This window comes from Chanos chanos, chromosome 7 (genome assembly GCF_902362185.1).
Source record: "Chanos chanos chromosome 7, fChaCha1.1, whole genome shotgun sequence".
Classification (NCBI taxonomy): Eukaryota; Metazoa; Chordata; class Actinopteri; order Gonorynchiformes; family Chanidae; genus Chanos; species Chanos chanos.
Window position 1 is genome coordinate 37,633,308 of NC_044501.1, and position 20,612 is coordinate 37,653,919.

The window sequence follows — 20,612 nt, forward strand, 5'->3', positions numbered from 1 at the left end:
ACTTTTGTTTAAACAGGACCTTACCTTCCTTCTCTCTTTCCCCTCCTCCTGTGTGGATTCATACAGAATGTGGGAAAATACATGAAAAAAGCAGGAGTCCATCAATTACCTTTCATCCTGCGAATATTCAAGGCAACTCCAAATACTCCAAAGATGATGATAAAACTCGCAGCTAATATGAAAACAACAGCAGTCCTAAACATGTGAAAGATGTTCTCTGAAGTACAGGGAGTTGGGGGGGGGGGGGTAGAAATGAAACAGAAAAAAAGATGTTATTCAAAAAAGAAAGAAAGAAACAACAAAATAAATGCAGACGTAAACTTTGGAGTGACTTAAGTGCAGAAAAGAGGTCTTATTGTGTTGTATTTGAATATTGGGTCACTTACCTGATATAACAATCTCTGTCTCCTTCATATGGTCTCTCAGTGTTATTCTGCAGTAGAACCTGTTGATGTCACTTTCCTGTACAGTGACACGTTTTTTAATGTGGAATTTCTCTGTGTCTCTGAATGATTGTTTATCTTCAGCAGGGAGAGGATTTCCATCCCTGTCCAGCCACACAACTTCAGGTTCAGGGTTCCAGCCTTTAATTTCACACAGTAGACTGAGTCCTTTACGAATATTGTAGCTCTCCATAGAGATCACTGGGTGGGTTTTCATGACTATTGAGAGCAGAGTTTGCAGTGGTATTGTTAGTGAAGAAAAAAAGGAAAATGATTACAATGGAAACGAACATGAATCTAACCTTTAACACTGACTTGAACAGTAACATCGTCTTGCCAACTTTCAGACTGGACAAAACATTTATATGTTCCCTCATCAGTGGTTTTCACTCTGGAGAGTTTTAATGAAGCGTTGCCTTTCTGCAGTTCCTCTTTAAACAGTGACGTCCTCCCCCTGTAAGACCTAATTTGATTTTTGTTATTGTCAGCACCATCTTTGTATAAATGCACCAGTGAGTCTGATGTATGGAGTCTATACCACTCCACTGTCATGTCCACAGCACTGATGTTGGATTTGAGAGAACAGGGCAGAATCACATCTTCACCAGCTCCAACAACAAGAGGACTATCTGGACCAATAACCTGAAACTGATCTGGAATCACAAGGACAGAGTTGAAAAATACATTCCGCATGAACTTAATGTGACAATAGAACTTGTACAAACCACATCCATGTCCTTTGGTAGGTATGTCCACCCTCCACATGCAGTCTTATTATATACAAACACACACACAGTCTGACTATATTCAAACACACACACACACACACACACACACAATCATACCAAACTTAAAAAATTCAAATGATGGTTCACCTGATCTGGACACCATGATGCAGTGAAGGAAAAGAAAAATTGAAAATAGCCAATTCATTCCTGAAAGAAACAGTTTCATAAAAAAGCAATGGAATATGCAGATTACCAAACTGAAATGCCTTTTATTGTTTTCAGGTAAAACAGATCTCTTGCAATGACAAGGCTGCTATATGCCAGATGAGAACAGCATACATTTCAGTAAGTTTATACCTGTAAACCCCAAAGTTAAAACTGAAAAATCAAGTGCTTTGCAAAAAGCAAATTGAAAATAAAAACCTTCTCCAATGTACTTTCTATTTCATATATGGTGATCACATTCCTGCATCCACATTATCTTATTAACTCTGATTCTCAGTCTCCAACTTTACCTGAGTTTTATGTCTAAAGTATGGCCCTTGACCTCTAGTGTTGTTATAAAGTTGTAGAATCTGTGATCAGTTGTTTTACATTTCACAGTAAATGAAAAATGGCAATTTGTTAAAAATTTTTAATATGAACTGAAAAGTGAAACGACTTTCTCAAACTTAAGGCACCCAAACAGCACCAGCCGTGCTACACACACCAGTTGTAACATACAGGTCTAAAAAAAACCTAAGTCAAACACCGCAGAGAGGAGAGAAAGAGAGAGGTATAAATATCTCAGTGAAGGTTTACCTGATCTGACATGTAATGAAGAAACACGCAAACAGACTTCATTCCACAATGTGAAACATCCACAACTCCGAAATTTCTATCTCACAAAAATACTTTCAAGGGCAAAAATAAGTCCAGACTTTGCTTTACGAACTTGCATTCTCAACACTCTTCTTTAAAGACAGAGACACAGAACATGTTTTTATCTTCATCTTTTCATAATGCAGCTTAACCTGTAGAACCTGTTAGTAAACAAACTGAGTCACATACAAAGACACACAGGCACTTTCACATTGCCACACATATTTAACAATTTTTAAATCTCAGTCAACAACTGTGTGGCAACATCAATCCTTTCAATTAATTTTATATTTGTTTTTGCAAAAACTTAATTAATGCCCTTTGATCTTTGCAGATAACCCCCTAAGGACTGTACTAAGGACAGTTTACATCTTGATAGTACCCAGATACAGTGTCATGCAGAAACACAGAGCCACCTACACGCCGGCCCATTCAACAAATGTGTGACAAGAGCAAATGTTTTTGTTTGTGTATTTCCCTGGGTGTGGACCCGAGTCACATGACTTGAACTCGAGTCAGAATCGAGTCACGATTTTGATGACTTCAGAATCGACTCGACAAAATTAAAAATGACTTGCAATACGAATTTGATTTTAATACCAGTGACTCGAGACTTCACTCGGATTTTACGTCTTTGACATGTAAGGATTTGACATATTTCACAGGTAAAAATATTACATTTGTTCATCTTATCAAAAAAGTGTGCGGCTATTTCCTGATATTCTGGCCTACACGGGACTTTAGCAAAGCCTACAATGAACAATGATGACGTTGCATGGACAACAGAGAAAGCGGCACTGGCGCGCAGAAAAGAAAATGATACCTCTGGTTATTGCATGCGGTTTCAGATTACAGATGGTGAAGCAACAGTGTCCAACTTTGTGCAAGGGTGCACAAAAACCGGTAAATTAAGGATACTTTAATAATTACAGGTGCTTCGATGGGGTGACTTACAATGGGGTTGCGTCCCGATAAATCCATCTTAAGTTTAAAATACCGTAAGTCGAAAATCGAAGTCGAAGTATGGTTTCTGCTAAATGCGTATCGCTTTCGCACCATTACAAAGTCAAAAAGCAACCTAAAACAGTTAGCTCTCGACAAACTCAGTGTGGTAGCACAATCTTTTCTTACTGATTCATTCTTACTCATTCATTCACTCAGGCACCTCATTCACTCACCCACTCAATTCAAGTTGCTTTATTAGCATGACTCTTAGGATACAGTTACCAAAGTCAGTATTCAGTAACACTCAGTGTTCAGAAGTCAAAGCCAGTATGCAGTATTCACTCTCACTTGTTTCGTCTGTGAGAAACTGAAGAAAACTTTATTAGTCTTACAGGAATAAGTACAGAATAAAAATACAGTACAAGATTTGATTGTAGACTTTGCCTACTGTTGTAGGACTGGAAAAGGACACGCTAATATGAAATTGAGCTGTCAGATCTACTGACTGAACATTTTTTTCTGGGCTCAAGAGTGGATCTAATATTCAGTTTTAATATTCAGGGTTCAATTCCCCAGCTGGGCGGCCAGAGTCCTTTCTCTGTGGTATATGCATATTCTCCCTGTGTCTGGGTGGATTTCCTCTGTGAGTTCCGGTTTCCTCCCACATTTCCAAAGAAATGCAGGTTAGGTGAATGACAACACAAGCATGAAAAAAGAAAGAAACATTGTTGGAAGGAATACAAGAAAAGTGTAAGCGTGTAGGAAATATAATGGTGAACTGTTAATAAGCTGCAATGTTGCAGCCTTTTTCTCACTTTCACAAGGGACAAACAGCTTGGTTAGAAAAAAAAAAAAAAAAGGAAAAAAAAGAGGAAAAATCATGTTCCTTGGTTGAGATCCATCTTGGTCATTTTTTGCTGGAAGTTCTTCTGCCATTGGTTTAGATTTGAACTTCATTTTAATTTTGGAACTTTTTTGGAACAGTTAATGTAGTGTGCATTGGTTTATTTCTCTGGGGTTTGAATCTTGCTTCATTCTACTCTATTTTTTCAGACACAGACCAGTGTTTTAGACTTAGGAGAAACAGGAGTGATGACTAGCGGAGCTGAATTTGTATCTCTATGATTAAAATAGGGATTGAAGTACGGATAGAGTTTCTCAGTGAAAGACTGACCGGTGAAAGAGTAGATATGAGACCTGGCCTCCACATCATAAAAAGAGACCAGACCCTCCTCATAATCCACAAATACCCCCACCTTGTGGGGTTTCTGTTTCAGAGAGAGGGGGACAGGGGAATCATCAAGAGCTTTATACTCATTCCCATTCCTCAGCCACATAGTCCACATTCCATGTTTAGGATTCTGTACGTTTTCCCTCTTCCTCTTAATGGACTCTCTGACAACTCCTAACGTCCAGTCTGTCTTCCCAGTGACTTCCACCTCATAGTAAAATCTCCCTGTGGAGAACCCCTCCTTTCCCAGGACACTGAACCAATAATCAAATCTCTCTGGGTTGTCAGGGAGATCCAGTCGTTTGTCTCCATGTGTCACTTGTTTCCCATCATCAGACAGGACGAGTGCAGGATGAGCTGTTTCAGGATCCAGAGTCACATCCACTGTGGAAAATGTGGAGAATACTGCTTTAAAAGTGTGTGTGTGTGTGTGTGTGTGTGTGTGTGTGTGTGTGTGTGCATGAGAGCAAAACAGTGAAAGTATAGTTTTGTGATATAAACTGAGACAGTGGTACTCACTGGAAGAAACACAGACTTACCGTCATATTTTCTTCTCCTAGCAAACTCTGAAAAGGGATGTATATTTTCAATAAAAAGGATATTTTACAAGTGTGTCAATGCTTTAAATGTTTTCGGATTTATAAATGTTTTAAAATTTGAAGGCAATGTGAACTAAGATATGAATCTAAGACCTTCACAGAAATTCGGTTTGAAAGGTTCCCCTTGCAATAATTTTGATGGCATGCCTTTACAATATGTTCACCTGGAGATGCTTATAAACTGGACATGTGAAAACCATTGGTCAGCTGATCTAACATGTGCCTTGTCAGTGGCCATATGGAAAGATATCAAGACTTGGATGACAGTACAGAACGACAGCAATGCCAAATTGTTTGAAAAGTGGTAATCAAAAATTATTATTAAAAAAACAAACAAAAAAAAACATACACAGCATCATCCCTAAAGAATATAATAGCTGGTTAATATGGATTTCAATTTGAAGACTGAATAACCGGCAGCAACAATGAAAATTTCCTTGTCTAATTTGTGAAGAGATGGAGAGTCAGCCAGGTCAGAAGCATGCAGTCATTTTATTCATCTTTGTGAAAACGAAGAGGACACATGTAAACATGCCCTACAGAAATAGCAGTTAATTTACTAAGAGTCATATTTCCTTCAATTTTCATGGTATTGCTTTAAAGTGAACATTAAAATGACTGTGCACAAAAGCCACTGAGCCTGGGCATCATAGGCATTATAAAGAACTGATTTACATATACTGAATTCACTGATTTGAATATATAAAATCACTGAATTGTTCATTTATACATCACTTTACATCCCTTTTATCCTTGAGGTATACTAGACAAATGTTTCATCATCTCACAAATCTGCTTCCTGTAGATTCTAGTCCAGTAAGAATCAGAACTGTGGGTTTGGGTTTTGGAATAAGTCAAGAAATCAGAACATTACTTGGTTGATTACCCTCTGCAAAAATCTTTTTGATAGAAACACGTAAAAAACTAAACTATAACATAAAGGCTGTAACAATTGAAAAGGAAAAAAAATTGCTTTTCATCATAAGAGAAAAACCCCTGCAAGTCAAAAGCTCACCTTTATGTTTTTGTCTCCTCTCAATCTCTGAAAGAACAAAATGTATAATATTTGGTTTATTAAAGCCTCAAAAAAAAAAGAAAAAAAAAAAGAAAGATTATAGTAATGCAGCCTTCAATCTATCAGTTCATCCAGTGCAAACCATTAGAAAGAGTATTAAAAAAAAACCCATGCAAAATCAGAATTACCTTTCTTTTTGAGAACATACCCAGTCATTACTATTAATATCACGCCAATAACTGAGGATAAAACTGCGAACCAGATGACGTGATCTTTCCAGGTTTGAAAAATATTTCCTGAAATAGAAAAGATAAATAAATTGTACATGACACTAAAAATGAATCACCTAAGTAAAATTACATTACACTAAGACTAGCTAATTAATTCATAATGTTGTCTGACTTACTTAAGATGACAATCTCTGTCTCCTTCATATGGTCTCCCAGTATGACTCTGCAGTAGTAGGTGTCACTGTCTTGTACTGTGATACGATGTCTAACAGAGAAACTTTCTGTGTCTCTGAGTGTCTCTGTATCTTCAGCAGGTAGTCTGGTTCCCTCACTGTCCAGCCACACAACTTCAGGTTCAGGCCTCCAGCCTTTAGTTACACACAGTAGACTGAGTCCCCCACCTTTACTGTAGCCCTCCACAGAGATCACTGGGTGTGTTCCCAAGGCTATTCAGAGCAACGATTGCAGAGACATTGTTAGTTAAGTCTAAAAAGACAGAAGGTGAAAAATTATAAGGATTATGTTAGAAAATGAACATGAATCTTACTTTTGACAATGACTTGAACTGTAATATCATCTAGCCAGCTTTCTGACTGAATAAAACATTTGTATTTTCCTTCATCAGAAACTTTCACTCTGGAGAGTTTTAATGAAGTGTTGCCTTTCTGCAGTTCCTCTTTAAACAGTGATGTCCTCCCTCTGTAAGACTGTATCTGATCTTCATTCCTGTCAACACCATCTTTGTACAAATGCACCAGTGAGTCTGATGTATGGAGTCTAAACCACTCCACTGTCATGTCCACAGCACTGATGTTGGGTTTGAGAGAACAGGGTAGAATCAGATCTTCACCAGCTTCAACGACAAGAGGACCATCTGGACCAACAACCTGAAACTGATCTGGAATCACAAGGACAGAGTTGAAAAATACATTCCGCATTAGCTTAATGTGACAATAGAACTTGTACAAACCACATCCATGTCCTTTGGTAGGTATGTCCACCCTCCACATGCAGTCTTATTATATACAAACACACACACAGTCTGACTATATTCAAACACACACACACACACACACACACACACACACACACACACAGACAGACATACCAAGATGAAAAAATTCAAATGATGGTTCACCTGATTTGGACACCGTGATGCAGTGAAGGAAAAGAAAAACTGAAAGTAACGACTTCATTCCTGAAAGAAATAGTTTCATAAAAAGAATAACCATGTATGCAGATTACCAAGATAAAATGCCTTTTATTGTTTTCAGGTAAAACACATCTCTTGTAAAAACAAGGCCCTTTGATCTTTGCAGATGACATCCTAAGGACTGTAATAGTACACAGATTCAGTGCCATGCAGAAACACACAACCACCCAGACACTGGCACTCATTCAACAGCTGTGTGATAAGAGCGAATGCTTTTTGTTTGATTATTTCTGACTTTGTTCTCACACTGACTTTGTTCTCACACTGACTTTGTTCTCACACTAGGAGGAGTCTATGTCTCCTGTAGAGAGGGACAGGCCTACAGAAAGAAATACAGAATAGTCAAAACAATCAGGTGCTCCCTCTTCAGCACAGGCTGGTAAGAGCTGTGATTACATCCCTCTCTCACATACTCAGCCATGAGAAAAGCTTCTAAATTTGAACCTCACTGAGTATGAAGGAATCAGTCCCAGTTCACTCTGCTTGTGTTTGCATGTCTCTCTCTGTGGACTTGGGTGTCATTACCTTCTCTGTCAGGGGACAGCATCAAAGACAAGGCTGCTATATATCACATGAGAACAGCATATATATCAGTATGTTTATACCTCTAAACTCAAAAGTTAAAACTGAGAATTCAGTGGTTGGCAAGAAGCAAATAAATAACCTCCTCCAATGTACTTTCTATTTCACATTCCTGCATCCACATTATCTTAACCCTGATTCTCAGTCTCCACCTTTTCCTGAGTTTTATGCCTAAAGTATGGCCCTTGACCTCTAGTGTTGTTATAGAATAAGTTGTAGAATCTACGACCCGCTGTTTTGTAGTTCACAGTAAATGAAAAATCACTGTTTGTTTAAAAATTTAATATTCTGTTGTTGCATTGTCAAATAACTGAGCTGATAGGTGAAACTACTTTCCCAAACTTAAGGCAGTGAGAAAAGCAAAAGAGAGAGGTATAAATGTCTCAGTGAAGGTTTACCTGATCTGGACAGAGCCGTGTAATGAAGAATCACACAAACAGACTTCATTCCTCAATGAGCGATATCCATAACTCGGCAATTTCTACCTCACAAAAATACTTTAAACTCCAACGGCAAAAATGAGTCCTGACTTTACTTGACAAACTTGCATTCTGAACACTCTTCTTTAAAGACAAAGAGACACAGAACACGGTTTTATCTTCATCTTTTCATGATGTAATTTAACTTGTCGGACCTGTTTGTAAACAGAGTCAATCACATACAAATCCACACAGGCACTTTCACACTGCCACACATATTTAACAATCTTATAAATCTCAGTACACAACTGTATTGGCAGCATCAATCCTTTCAATTAATTTTATATTTGTTTTTGCAAAAACTTAATAAACGCCATTTGATCTTTGCAGATGACGTCCTAAGGACTGTAATAGTACACAGATTCAGTGTCATGCAGAAACACACAACCACCCACACACTGGCACTCATTCAACAGCTGTGTGATAAGAGTGAATGCTTTTTGTTTGATTATTTCTGACTTTGTTCTCACACTAAGGGAAAACCAGAGGAGAAGTCTATGTCTCCTGTAGAGAGGGACAGGCCTACAGAAAGAAATACAGAATAATCAAAACAATCAGGTGCTCCCTGTTCAGCACAGGCTGGTAAGGGCAGTGATTACATCCCTCTCTCACACACTCAACCATGAGAAAAGCTTCGAAAGCTTGTGTTTGCATGTCTCTCTCTGTGGACTTGGGTGTCATTACCTTCTCTGCCACAAGGGGGCAACATCAAAGTGATGAGTGCACGGAAAATGACTTTATTTAACAAACCTCTGACAAACGTTCCAGGAAGATTGTATTGAAGAGCAGCCTAGCGTTCCCCTTATTAAACTGTGGGCTCAAAATTTAAAGTACGAGGTTTGATTGCAGACGTTGCCAATTTTTATAAGACTTGAAAAGGACACACTAATATGAAATCGAGCTGTCGTCTCACAGAACGTGAAACGAATATGCGAGCAGACCTGTATTGCTGAATAAACTCAGATGAGTATGATAAAATGCATGTTAAATGGAATCTTATGTGACTAGATTTGACACAGGGTGGATGACTTAGTTAGTCTGACTCGGTTGACGATTAGGCTGTTGGCTTCCACACCCCGTCTTGGGCATGGCTTGTCAAGATTCGCCTTTTAATAAACCATTTCTGGCACACAGTGTGCAGTTACTTTACTGACTGTGGTCCATGCATGGGTCATGTCAGCTTCCCCTGGCCTCTTTCATAGGTAACATTTCTTGACCATTGGATGACCACTGACTGAACATTTTGTCTGGGTTCAAGACCATTCCTAATATTCAATTTCAGGTAATATCAGTTTCCCAATTCCTTTTCCTTATCTTAATCTTAACTTAATCTCAGTTTCAATTTAGACCAGACCAAGAAAGCAGCAGTTGCACGACCAGTAATGAATGACAATTCAATTTCAAATTGTAATTGAAAATGTGAAATTTTTATGGAAAAAAGTTGATGAGTGAAGTACTTGGTCTGTATTAAATATTGCATATTTTGGAGGTGAAACATAAACAAAGTAAGTGTACACAGCTCAAATTACAATTAACAATTTCAAAAGCCTCCTGGAATTCATTTCAGAGGGAGTGTGAATAATGTGAGGGAATCAGAGTATGCATCTTGAATAGGCCTACAGATACTTTTCAAGGAACACCTGGAGGTAATCTGGCCTCTTGCTCTTGGGCCAAGTAAAACAGAATAAAGCCAGATGAAATCCTCACTTTGCTTTAATAAGCTACGCTCTTCACACAAAGGGTTTCCAAGCAGATAAGATCCATTTCATTGTTAGAAAGTCCAGTTAAATATTGAACTGATGAGATGAACAAGAATGTGCTTGAGGAAGACACAGGCTGGTTCTCTGACAACCTCAGCTGGACACAGAATATGGTGTAGCTGTACAACTGGACCACTGCTTCACTTAAGACTGAAGGTGAGACCAGCTGCCGATGTGGCTGTCGCGGAAAGCAGATCTCTCACTCTGTGGCCTCCTGTGTCCTCATGTCAAACAGGGTTTGAATCTTGCTTCAATCTACTCTATTTCTTCTCACACAGACCAGTGTTTTAGACTAAGGAGAAAAATAAACTGTGAATTCATCCAGTGTGACAAACAGGACTGATGACTAGTGGAGCTGAGTTTTTACCTCTATGATTAAAATAGGGACTGAAGTATGGATAGAGTTTTTCAGTGAAAGACTGATCAGTGAAAGAGTAGATATGAGACCTGGCCTCCGCATTATAAAAAGAGACCAGACCCTCCACATAATCCACAAACACCCCAGCCTTCTGGGGTTTCTGTTTCAGAGAGAGGAGGACATCAGGATCATCAAGAGCCTTATACTCATTCCCATTCCTCAGCCACACAGTCCATATTCCATGTTTAGGATTCTGTATGTTTTCCTCCTTCCTCTTAATGGACTCTCTGACAACTCCTAATGTCCAGTCTGTCTTCCCAGTGACTTCCACCTCATAGTAAAATCTGGACCAACAACCTGAAACTGATCTGGAATCAGACATGTAAAATAATTCATCTTTCATACAACATGATAAGTCAGTGAGTCAGTTATCTTCAACATACTTGACTTTTGGCCAGAGAAGCAAATAGAGATTTACTGGCATTCAAAGAAAGCCCACATGTGCTCACATTCCTACACAAACAGATCCAGACATACATAGAGGTCTAAAATGTCCTGTGAAGACTTACCATTTTTAGACAGTGTAGTGCCCTGAAGAAACAGAAGAATAACCAAAATGGACTTCATTTCTAATAAAAAATACATGGAGGTTTCCAAAGAAATTTAAGGGTTTTTTTTGTCTTAGTTTCAGTTAAATAAACTCTACTCCTGTCATACAGGGGCAGCAAAATAAAGGGATGTATTTCTGAGGGCATTCATATTTGTAAAGCCAACAGTTAAAACGCAGTCGTCTACACATGGGTGGGCCAGTGCTGATAACACATCTTAGCTAGACACACTCTATTCTGCATCAGTTTCAGTTCTACCAAATAAACTAAATGTTAGCATAACCAGGCCAACTTGGACATGGGGTAACTTGGGTACCCAGCTACATGACCTTGGGAACTGCACCCCAAAAAGTGTCTTCTTAACAGAAAATACCCCCCTTTTTTCATATCCACACACATAAGTTTGTACAGAGGAGCAGAGAAATGATTTAATTCAAGGCAGGAAAATTTGTTTATTACATTACATAAACATTAACATGCAGTGGACTAGATGTCACAGAAATACAGATTGTCTTTAATCTCTTTTTAATATCTATGGCTTGGGAGCAAATGTACAAAACTGAAAAGTAGAGAATGATTGTTTAATTGGTTATAATAGTGGAGAGACTGGTGGAGGAGAGATTCTACCAGTACAGTACACCACAGGGGCCACACAGTGAAACTTTGAGGCAGTTGTGATGGAAGAGACCTGCTGCTGTCTTCAGGTGCAGAATTTTCTACTCCTCACCTTTTCTACTCCTCTCAGCACCCACAAAGCAACGGCCTGGTGGAGCGCTTCAATAAGGACACTCGTGACGCAGCTCTCTATCGTCATCACCAGAGGGGTACACTCTAGACCAAGGGTTGGGCAAACTCCGGTCCTGGAGGGCCGTGGTCCTGCTGTTTTTCTTGTCGGCCAACTAAATACAGTCTCTGATTGGCTGAAGAGCATGCACACCTGTTTTCAAAGTGAAAATCAACAGGTAGCTAAGAGGTGAAAACAAAAACCGGCAGGACACCGGCCTTCCAGGACTGGATTTGCCCACCCCTGCTCTCGATCAACCATACCATACTGTCTGTCTTATACCTGGAGATTAACTTCTGCTGGCTAACATTCTTTAGATATATCGGGAACAGATTACTCGTAATTTTAAACTGTCTTACACGTTACGTGTGTGTGTGTGTATGTGTGTGTGTGTGTGTGTGTGTGTGTGTGTGTGTGCGTGCGTGCACGTGCATATGCTCGCCATCATCACATCCCCATCATAACGGATTTAAAGAGATAACACAGGCATGAACATAGAGACAGAGAACAGAGTGAATAATAAACAACAGACAACACAATACACTATACAACATATGCTATATGCTGTATGCTATACACTACACAATATACACACCAATGTACACTATGCACTGTACAATATACATTAAACCAACTGATATTCTCTTTTCACAGTAGACCACAACATACGCTGTACAACACATACGTGTTCCAATACAACCAGCATACACGGTACAGTGCAGGGCACTATAATACAGTACTCCACAGTATAGTGCTAAAAACTGTGCAATGCAATACACAACAGTAAACAGTGAAAACTCATAGCAGAGTGTTGGAGCCGGGAACAGTGCAGAAATATTGCAGTTGAGATGAAATGTACAGAGACTGTGCTATTTTACTCATTACTGAATAGTGTTAAGCACAAGTGAAGAAAAGGGCACAGAGACAAAAGTGGTAGTGCAAATATTAGGGATTTTCTTAAACCAGGTAGAGGCTGATTGGGGAAAAAAACACCAACTAAGAGAGGGAAACGCTAAAGTGAATAGATAGAGAACAAATAAAAAATAATACTTAAATGCTTGAAAAAAACATGCAACAGATGAGACAGATGTGCTAAATCAGCTCTAATTTAGATAAAATAACACCAGTTTCAGTACTAATGTAGCTGCTTATATACGTGGCTCGCTATGCAGCCACCACTGATAGTCTGGTAGTGGTACGCACAAAGGACCTCCTGAATCTCTCCTTTCTGCACATTGAGTGCAGCAGTTATTAAAGGGGCCTGGTCACTGTATTATGAAGTGGATGGTCTGTTATCAAGAATGATAACATGATATTTATTATATAGGTTGTTCCTTGGATTTGCGTCACATTTGTGTCACAAATTTCTGTTTTTGAAATAACTCAAGAAAATAAGATTTAGGTGATTTAAGATTCAAGTTTAACTTCAGTTGGATTGACAGGAGTGATGATCAGTGGAGTTGAGTTTTTACCTCTGTGACTAAAATAGGGACTGAAGTATGGATAGAGTTTTTCAGTGAAAGACTGACCAATGAAAGAGTAGACATGAGACCTGGCCTCCACATCATAAAAGGAGACCAGACCCTCCTCATAATCCACAAACACCCCCACCTTCTGGGGTTTCTGTTTCAGAGAGAGGGGGACATCGGTATCAGCTCGAGCCTTATACTCACTCCCATCCCTCAGACAAACAGTCCAGAATCCAGTTGTAATATTCTGTGGAGTATATTCCTTCCTCATAACAGACTCTCTGACCACTCCTGTAGACCAGTCAGTCTTTCCACTGACCTGCACCTCAAAGTAAAATCTCCCTGACGAGAACCCCTTCTTTGCCAGGACACTGAACAGGATTTTAAACCTCTCTGGGTTGTCAGGGAGATCCTGTCGTGTGTCTCCATGTTTCACTTGTTTCCCATCAGCAGACAGGATGAGTTCAGGATGAGCCGTCTCAGGATCCAAAATCACATCAACTGTGAAGAACAATGAGAGCACAGATTTTAGTGTGTGTCTGTGTGTGTGTGTGTATGTGTTCATAAGTAAGACATTTTAAGCTTGCTGACTGAGAGCTAGTTGAGTCCCACATATGATAAATACTTCATTTGGGTCCTCATTCATGTTGTGGTAAAGGCTACAATTGTGAAAATCTATATTCTGGTCATACTCAGTTAAACTAAAATCCTGATATATATATATATCTGTACATATTACTCCTTTTGTTTTCAAGCTGCGCTCTGAAAAGTCCACATGAACAGAAGAGTGAAAATATAACAATGTAATGTGATCTGGTACAGGAACAGAGACTCACCTTTGAATTTTCTCCTTGTCTTCTCAAACTCTAGAAAGAGGTATGGATCTAAAACAATACCACAAATCATGATGCATTATTCACAAGTTGATTTTGTTGCATTTATAATGAAAGTTAATAAATATCTAACATATGAATAAATATGAACATTTACTCCTTGTGAATGGTCAGAGGGTATGACTGAATATTCTAATCTATGTACAGCATTTGAGCTAAAACAGGAAACAGAGTAATTTTTATCTCTCTTTATTTTTATGGTGTTACATGTGACCAAATACTGGCAGGGTTATAATTAACAGCTTTAGGGCGACTTGAAAGGAGATAAATATACATATATGTAGACATATTCGTTTATATGACAATCAATCAATCTATCAATCTGTCATAATATATACATGTATGTATATGAACTCACCTTGATACATTTTTTTCTTCTTAATTTCTGAAAGAGCAGAATGTCAAATATTACAAGTTAATTAAAATCTTTTTTTTTTGCAATGCAATACATGTCCAAGAAGTAATTATGCCAGTGCAGCTGTAATTCTACAGTTAACTCAAACTGCAGTTTTATCACAAAAAGCCATGAAGATCATAAATATATGAATTACTTTTCTTCCAAAGAATATAGCAGATCATTGCAATTAATCCAATGCCAAGAACAGAACCTAAAACAGCAATCCCAATGCTACGAGTCCTCCAGAACTGGAAAATACTACCTGAAAAACAAAATTGAAAATAAAGATAAGTCTAAATCGTGCTGAAATAAATAGATAGATAGATAGATAGATAGATAGATAGATAGATAGATAGATAGATAGATAGATAGACAGTAAACATGACATACTTGAGATGGCAATCTCTATCTCCTTCATATGGTTGCCCAGTATGACTCTGCAGTAGTAGGTGTTACTGTCTTGTACTGTGATACGATGTCTAACAGAGAAACTTTCTGTGTCTCTGAGTGTCTCTGTATCTTCAGCTGGTAGTCTGGTTCCCTCACTGTCCAACCACACAACTTCAGGTTCAGGCCTCCAGCCTTTAGTTTCACACAGTAGACTGAGTCCCCCATTAATACTGTAGCCCTCCATAGAGATCACTGGGTGTGTTCCCACTACTGCAAAAATCAGATACAGGAATGACTGAGGATACTACAAAGGAGTAGGATTCTACAGCGTAATGCTTTCATCAGTAAGCAACAAAAGAAGGATATTATCACATAAATCAGTCAGATTACGTTTGGAATGAACATTTTTCTCACCTTGAACTGTAATTTCAGCAGTCATGTCATCATACCAGTTTCCGGACTGGATTAGACATTTATATTTTCCCTCATCAGAGATTTGCACTCTGGAGAGTTTTAATGAAGCGTTGCCTTTCTGCAGTTCATCTTTAAACAGTGATGTCCTCCCTCTGTAAGACTGAATTTGATTTTCATTCCTGTCAACACCATCTTTGTATAAATGCACCAGTGAATTTGACATACACAATCTAAACCACTCCACCCTCATGTCCACAGCACTGATGTTGGATTTGAGAGAACAGGGCAGAATCAGATCTTCACCAACTTCAACAACAAGAGGACCATCTGGACCAACAACCTGAAACTGATCTGGAATCACACATACAGTGTTGAAATAAAAACAGTCCTCATGCAAAGTGATGAGCTATTAAGGTAGCATAACCACCTCTTTGGCACTTTGGCAGTAATGTCAACCCAACACACACAGTCTTGTTACACACACACACACACACACAAACACACACACACACACACACAAAACGTCATACACAGATGTAGAAATTAAATGAATGGTTTACCTGATTTGGACACAGGAATGCAGTGAAGGAAGAGAAAGATTGCAAGAGGTGAATTCATTCCTGAAAGAAACGGTTCTATAAAATGCAACTGAACGTACGAGTTGCCAAACTAAAACCCTTTTTACTGCCTCCAAGTAATGCAATTATCTCGTAATGACAGACTATATTCCCAACTGGAAGCACATATTCTTAAGGACATTTACAGCGATTAACCTCACAACTCAAACTTAAAAATTCAGAGCTTCGCGATGCGTTAAGAGAAGTCTCAAATGCACTTTCTGTTTCATACATAGCTAATGGTGATCACTTTGCTGCTCCTCTCCCATAAACAGTATATTATTAACTTTACTTTGATCCTCTGTCTCCGCCTCTTAATGACGTCAGTGTCTAAAGAAGAGGTTATTTGATAGGTAACCCGTGGGCCGCATGAGTCCTGAGGAGCATTTTCATTTTCCCCGTTTAGATGTTTCATACATTAATGCAGAACCTGCCGTTCATAAAAGAGTGTTTGACATTTGAACCAAATTTCAGAAAACTTGCTGCTGACAGAGACCTCTCCTACTTTTCTAACTGACTTCAGAATCATCAGATGTTCTGTAGGCACGACGCAACTCACATCTGTTAGCGAAAGCAAAGTTAATTACAGTTAAGGTACAAAATTAAGGTGCACTTGACATTCTTGTTCAGTTATATGACTATCTCTTATATGTAAAATTATATGAGCAATTACATATCACATTCGTGTGATCTTAATTTTTATTTTCAGATTATATTTCATACTAGATTGATATAGAACCATCAGAGAGAAAAGTTTATTTTCATCTTTTCATGATGTTTTTTTAACCTGTAGAACCTGTTAGTAAACAGATTCAGTCACACACAGAAACACACAGACACCTTTGAACTGCCACACACACCTAAACGTATTATAAAACTCAATCAATCAACTCTGCAACAACAGGAAGTACTTCAGATTTTTTTTTTTTTTTCAAACACTGAATCAATGCCCTTAATCTTTGTTTATAACTCTATAAAAGATTGTGCTAAGGAGTATTTACGACTTGATAGCACACAGACAGAGTGACCTGCAAAAACTCACAAACACCTAAACACTGACACACGTTCAACAGTTCTGTGATGGGGGCATATTTCGTCTGCTCATTAACTTTGTTCACTATTCTCACACTGAGAGAAAACTAGAGGAGAGTGTTGGTCTACATCTCCTACAGACAGATATGATATGTTGTGGATTATATATAGTACACTGAACAGTTATGTATCATATATATGTATTACGGACCGAATGTAATGAAACACTGTGTGATATTTGGGGATTTAACTCACTCTACTGCAGGTGGTGAAGATGGTCACAGGGGTTATGATATAAGTCTGAATGGTATCCTATGTACAACCGAGTGTTTCTACAGATGGATATTATTCTTACTTTGAAATTATGCACAGTTCAGCCAATTTTCCTTCTAGGCATGGGCAGACAAAGCCTTGTGAAGCTTTTGAGGCTTCTTCCTGATTGTGCCGAAAGAAGATCTGAAGCTTCGAAGCAGCTTCAGACAGCACAGTGACATCTGGTGGTTTGCAGAAATTATAGCAGCTATGAACTCGAGACTGCAGACAAAGAATGCACAGGTGAGTCTTCAACTAAGGTAATTTTTGTGTCCCTGGAAGACATAAGTAAAAGAAACAAACAAACAAAAACACTTCTGCATTTTTATTGTTGCCCCACTTACTTCACACAAAGAGGAACTTTAAAAAAAAAAAAAAAATAGCTCAGTCATTAATTTTACTATATATTAAGAGGCCTTTTATATATGGTATTTACTACATTGCCTTTGTCCCTAAGCCAGACTTTGGACCTTCAACTCTGCTTTGTTTTGAATTTAATACTGAAATAATGTTGAATTCAAATTAGACATTAATGTCTATTTTAATGAAATATATTATTTATTGTAATATTTCTTCACATTTTCTTGTATTTTTATAAAAAGAACCCCTGTTCCTTTGGGCTCACTGTCATTTCCACCACACTATACAAAACAGAATTCTGGGATCATGTTTTAGGGTTTTTACATTTGGTAACCATACAGCGTTGCCAGATGTATGATAATTGTCGTGTTTGTTCAGTACTTTTGCCCTCTGCACAATGTACAAGCAATAATGCCAAAAGTCCCATAATGTACGAGAATCTGATCATTTTGTGACTCTTAGTATTAGTAGCTGGCTCACTACGAAATACATGACCGGTCCGTTCACGTCCCCAATAGGTTATGGGGTAGGAATCGGTCAGATTCTTTCTGGTGTTTCAGTGACGTACGAAGCGTCGGATGTCATTAGTCACGTGGAAATGGCAATTTCAACACAATTTTTCGAATAAGTATGCTCTCAGAAAGTGAAACGAGCTTCCCATTACTAGAATCTCCTCTCACTTGCCCGATTATCTCGCCAAATTTCATGATCATTGTGTTTGCCTTGTGTTTTTGAAACCTCTGCCTGGATCTGATGCCAGTGTATAGCGTATAGTGTGCAGTGTATAGTGTATAGTGTATAGTGTATAGTGTGCAGTGTATAGTGTATAGTGTATAGTGTGCAGTGTATAGTGTATAGTGTATAGTGTATAGTGTATAGTGTATAGTGTACAGTGTACAGTGTATAGTGTATAGTGTATAGTGTATAGTGTATGATGTGCAGTGTACAGTGTACAGTGTATCGTGTATAGTGTATAGTGAATAGTGTACAGTGTACATTGTATAGAGTATAGTGTATAGTGTATAGTGTATAGTGTCTTATTGTAGCCCCTGACTCTTTCTTCACTCTGTTTTTCCAGTTGTTTTTGTGTGGATAACGTGTCCATTTCGTGCAAAGCGTATCCATACTGACAGCACCGCAAGACCTCTACTGGGTTAAGCAGAAATCACATTTCCACAGTTGCTAATTACTTGATATGATAAATTTAAAACTAAATTAAAAAAATAAAAAAAAACCCAGAAGACTAGTTAATGATGAGCCAATTATTATTATTATTATTATTATTATTATTATTATTATTATTATTATTATTATTATAGTGGGCAGCCATGGCCTAGCATGGGCTGCTGTGGTCTAGCAGTTAGAGAACTGGGCTTGTGACCGAAGGGTTGCCAGTTTGACTCCTAGGACTGACAGCCATGGCTGTGTGCCCTTGGGCAAGGCACTTTAGCCCCAGTGCCCCCTGGGCACAAGGAATGCTGCCCACTGCTCCTGTGTCTGGTGTGTGTGTGTTCACTACCAGTGTGTTGGATAGGTTAAATGCAGAGGACAAATTTACTGCTCACTGTTCACTGTGTGTGTGCAATCACAGAGATTGCTATTATTGGTCAGTGATCCTTCCCGAGGTGAAAATTCAGTTCAGTTCAGTTTTATGTGTGCGCATCTTTGCTTAAAAAGGACATTGTCAGAAAAATTGCTTTACCTGATACCACACTAAAGACTTTCAGTGAACAAGCATAAGGCATTAATAATGATGATAAACATAATTTATTCACTAAGGAAATATTAAGAGAACCAGTCATAATCTGATATGTCGGGAAAAGGACAGTTACATGTTCAACTCAAATTGCCATAGTTCAGAATCAGATCTAAATTCTGATTACACCCAAACAAACACTTTGAATATTCTAATGGGTGTCATTGGAGTCAGTGATCTTATAATAAGTAACCTAAACATAACACTTTATCATCAGCACTACTTTTATCTGTAGATTACACTCAGGTTTTTTTTTTTGACTTTTGAGAACAGGTGCTTCCAATCCTGGATGTCTAATATCTCTGGGACAGGAAGCAGACACAGTGTCAATAATGTGTGAAAAAACTAGATGATGTCTCTATGGTTTAGTTAAAAGGTTCAGTAACATTTTAGCAGCAGGGCTCCCTCAGTGCGGAGTGTCAGACAGGGTTTGGCACCTGCTCTGTGGTTAGACTACCAGCCCTGGAAGAAAAGTGGGGTCTCTCTCTCTCTCTTGCTCACTCGCTTTGTGAGTGTGTGTGTGTGCATGAGAGAGAGAGAGAGAGAGAGAGAGAGAGAGTTACAAAACTTGTCTTCTGTAAATAAGAGACATAGAGCAATATTTCTTTTCAGAGAGATCTAGTAGGGTTAATTTTAACAGGATGAAATAAAAATGAAAAAAAAAACCCAATATACTAAAAATATGAATTAAAAGGAGAAAACTAAAGCAATTTTTTTCTGTATCTGCTGTTTCTGGTGCACAGGATGAAGGAGGACGGTACCACACCATGTGAACATCACAACTCCCCTTCTCTCTCTCTCTCTCTCTCTCTCTCTCTCTCCCTGTTTTTCTGATGTCAAGAAAGAGAAAGAGACATAGGGGTATCAGATATCTGATAAATACATACTGCAATATCAATCATTCATTCATTCATTCATTTCCTAAGCATGAACCGTTTGTGTGAATAGTTACGTGTGATCTATGCATGTATGTACGTATGTATGTACATATCTATTTATCTATTGTATTATCCATCGGTCTGTCTATGTGTTTAAGTATGTGGGGGTATGTGGAAACAGTACTGCGAATTCCTCCTTTCTGTTCATGTCTCTCGTGTTGGTAACAAAGTGACACCATACAAAAAACATTTAAAACA

At 38.4% G+C, this 20,612-nt stretch overlaps 1 protein-coding gene across 1 annotated transcript in view; it reads right to left on the minus strand.

Annotated features, from left to right (window-relative positions):
- The window catches only part of LOC115816325 (uncharacterized), a 30,140-nt gene that overhangs the window by 5,602 nt on the left and 3,926 nt on the right, over nucleotides 1–20,612 (minus strand). The window contains exons 2-11 of the mRNA XM_030779281.1: nucleotides 15,400–15,739; nucleotides 14,986–15,255; nucleotides 14,750–14,857; nucleotides 14,142–14,189; nucleotides 13,625–13,806; nucleotides 13,309–13,360; nucleotides 6,600–6,950; nucleotides 6,229–6,498; nucleotides 4,206–4,433; nucleotides 387–584 (exon numbers count right to left, since the gene is read on the minus strand). Of these exons, the coding sequence (XP_030635141.1) occupies nucleotides 387–584; nucleotides 4,206–4,433; nucleotides 6,229–6,498; nucleotides 6,600–6,950; nucleotides 13,309–13,360; nucleotides 13,625–13,806; nucleotides 14,142–14,189; nucleotides 14,750–14,857; nucleotides 14,986–15,255; nucleotides 15,400–15,739 (2,047 nt within the window). The remainder of the gene's footprint in view (nucleotides 1–386; nucleotides 585–4,205; nucleotides 4,434–6,228; nucleotides 6,499–6,599; nucleotides 6,951–13,308; nucleotides 13,361–13,624; nucleotides 13,807–14,141; nucleotides 14,190–14,749; nucleotides 14,858–14,985; nucleotides 15,256–15,399; nucleotides 15,740–20,612) is intronic.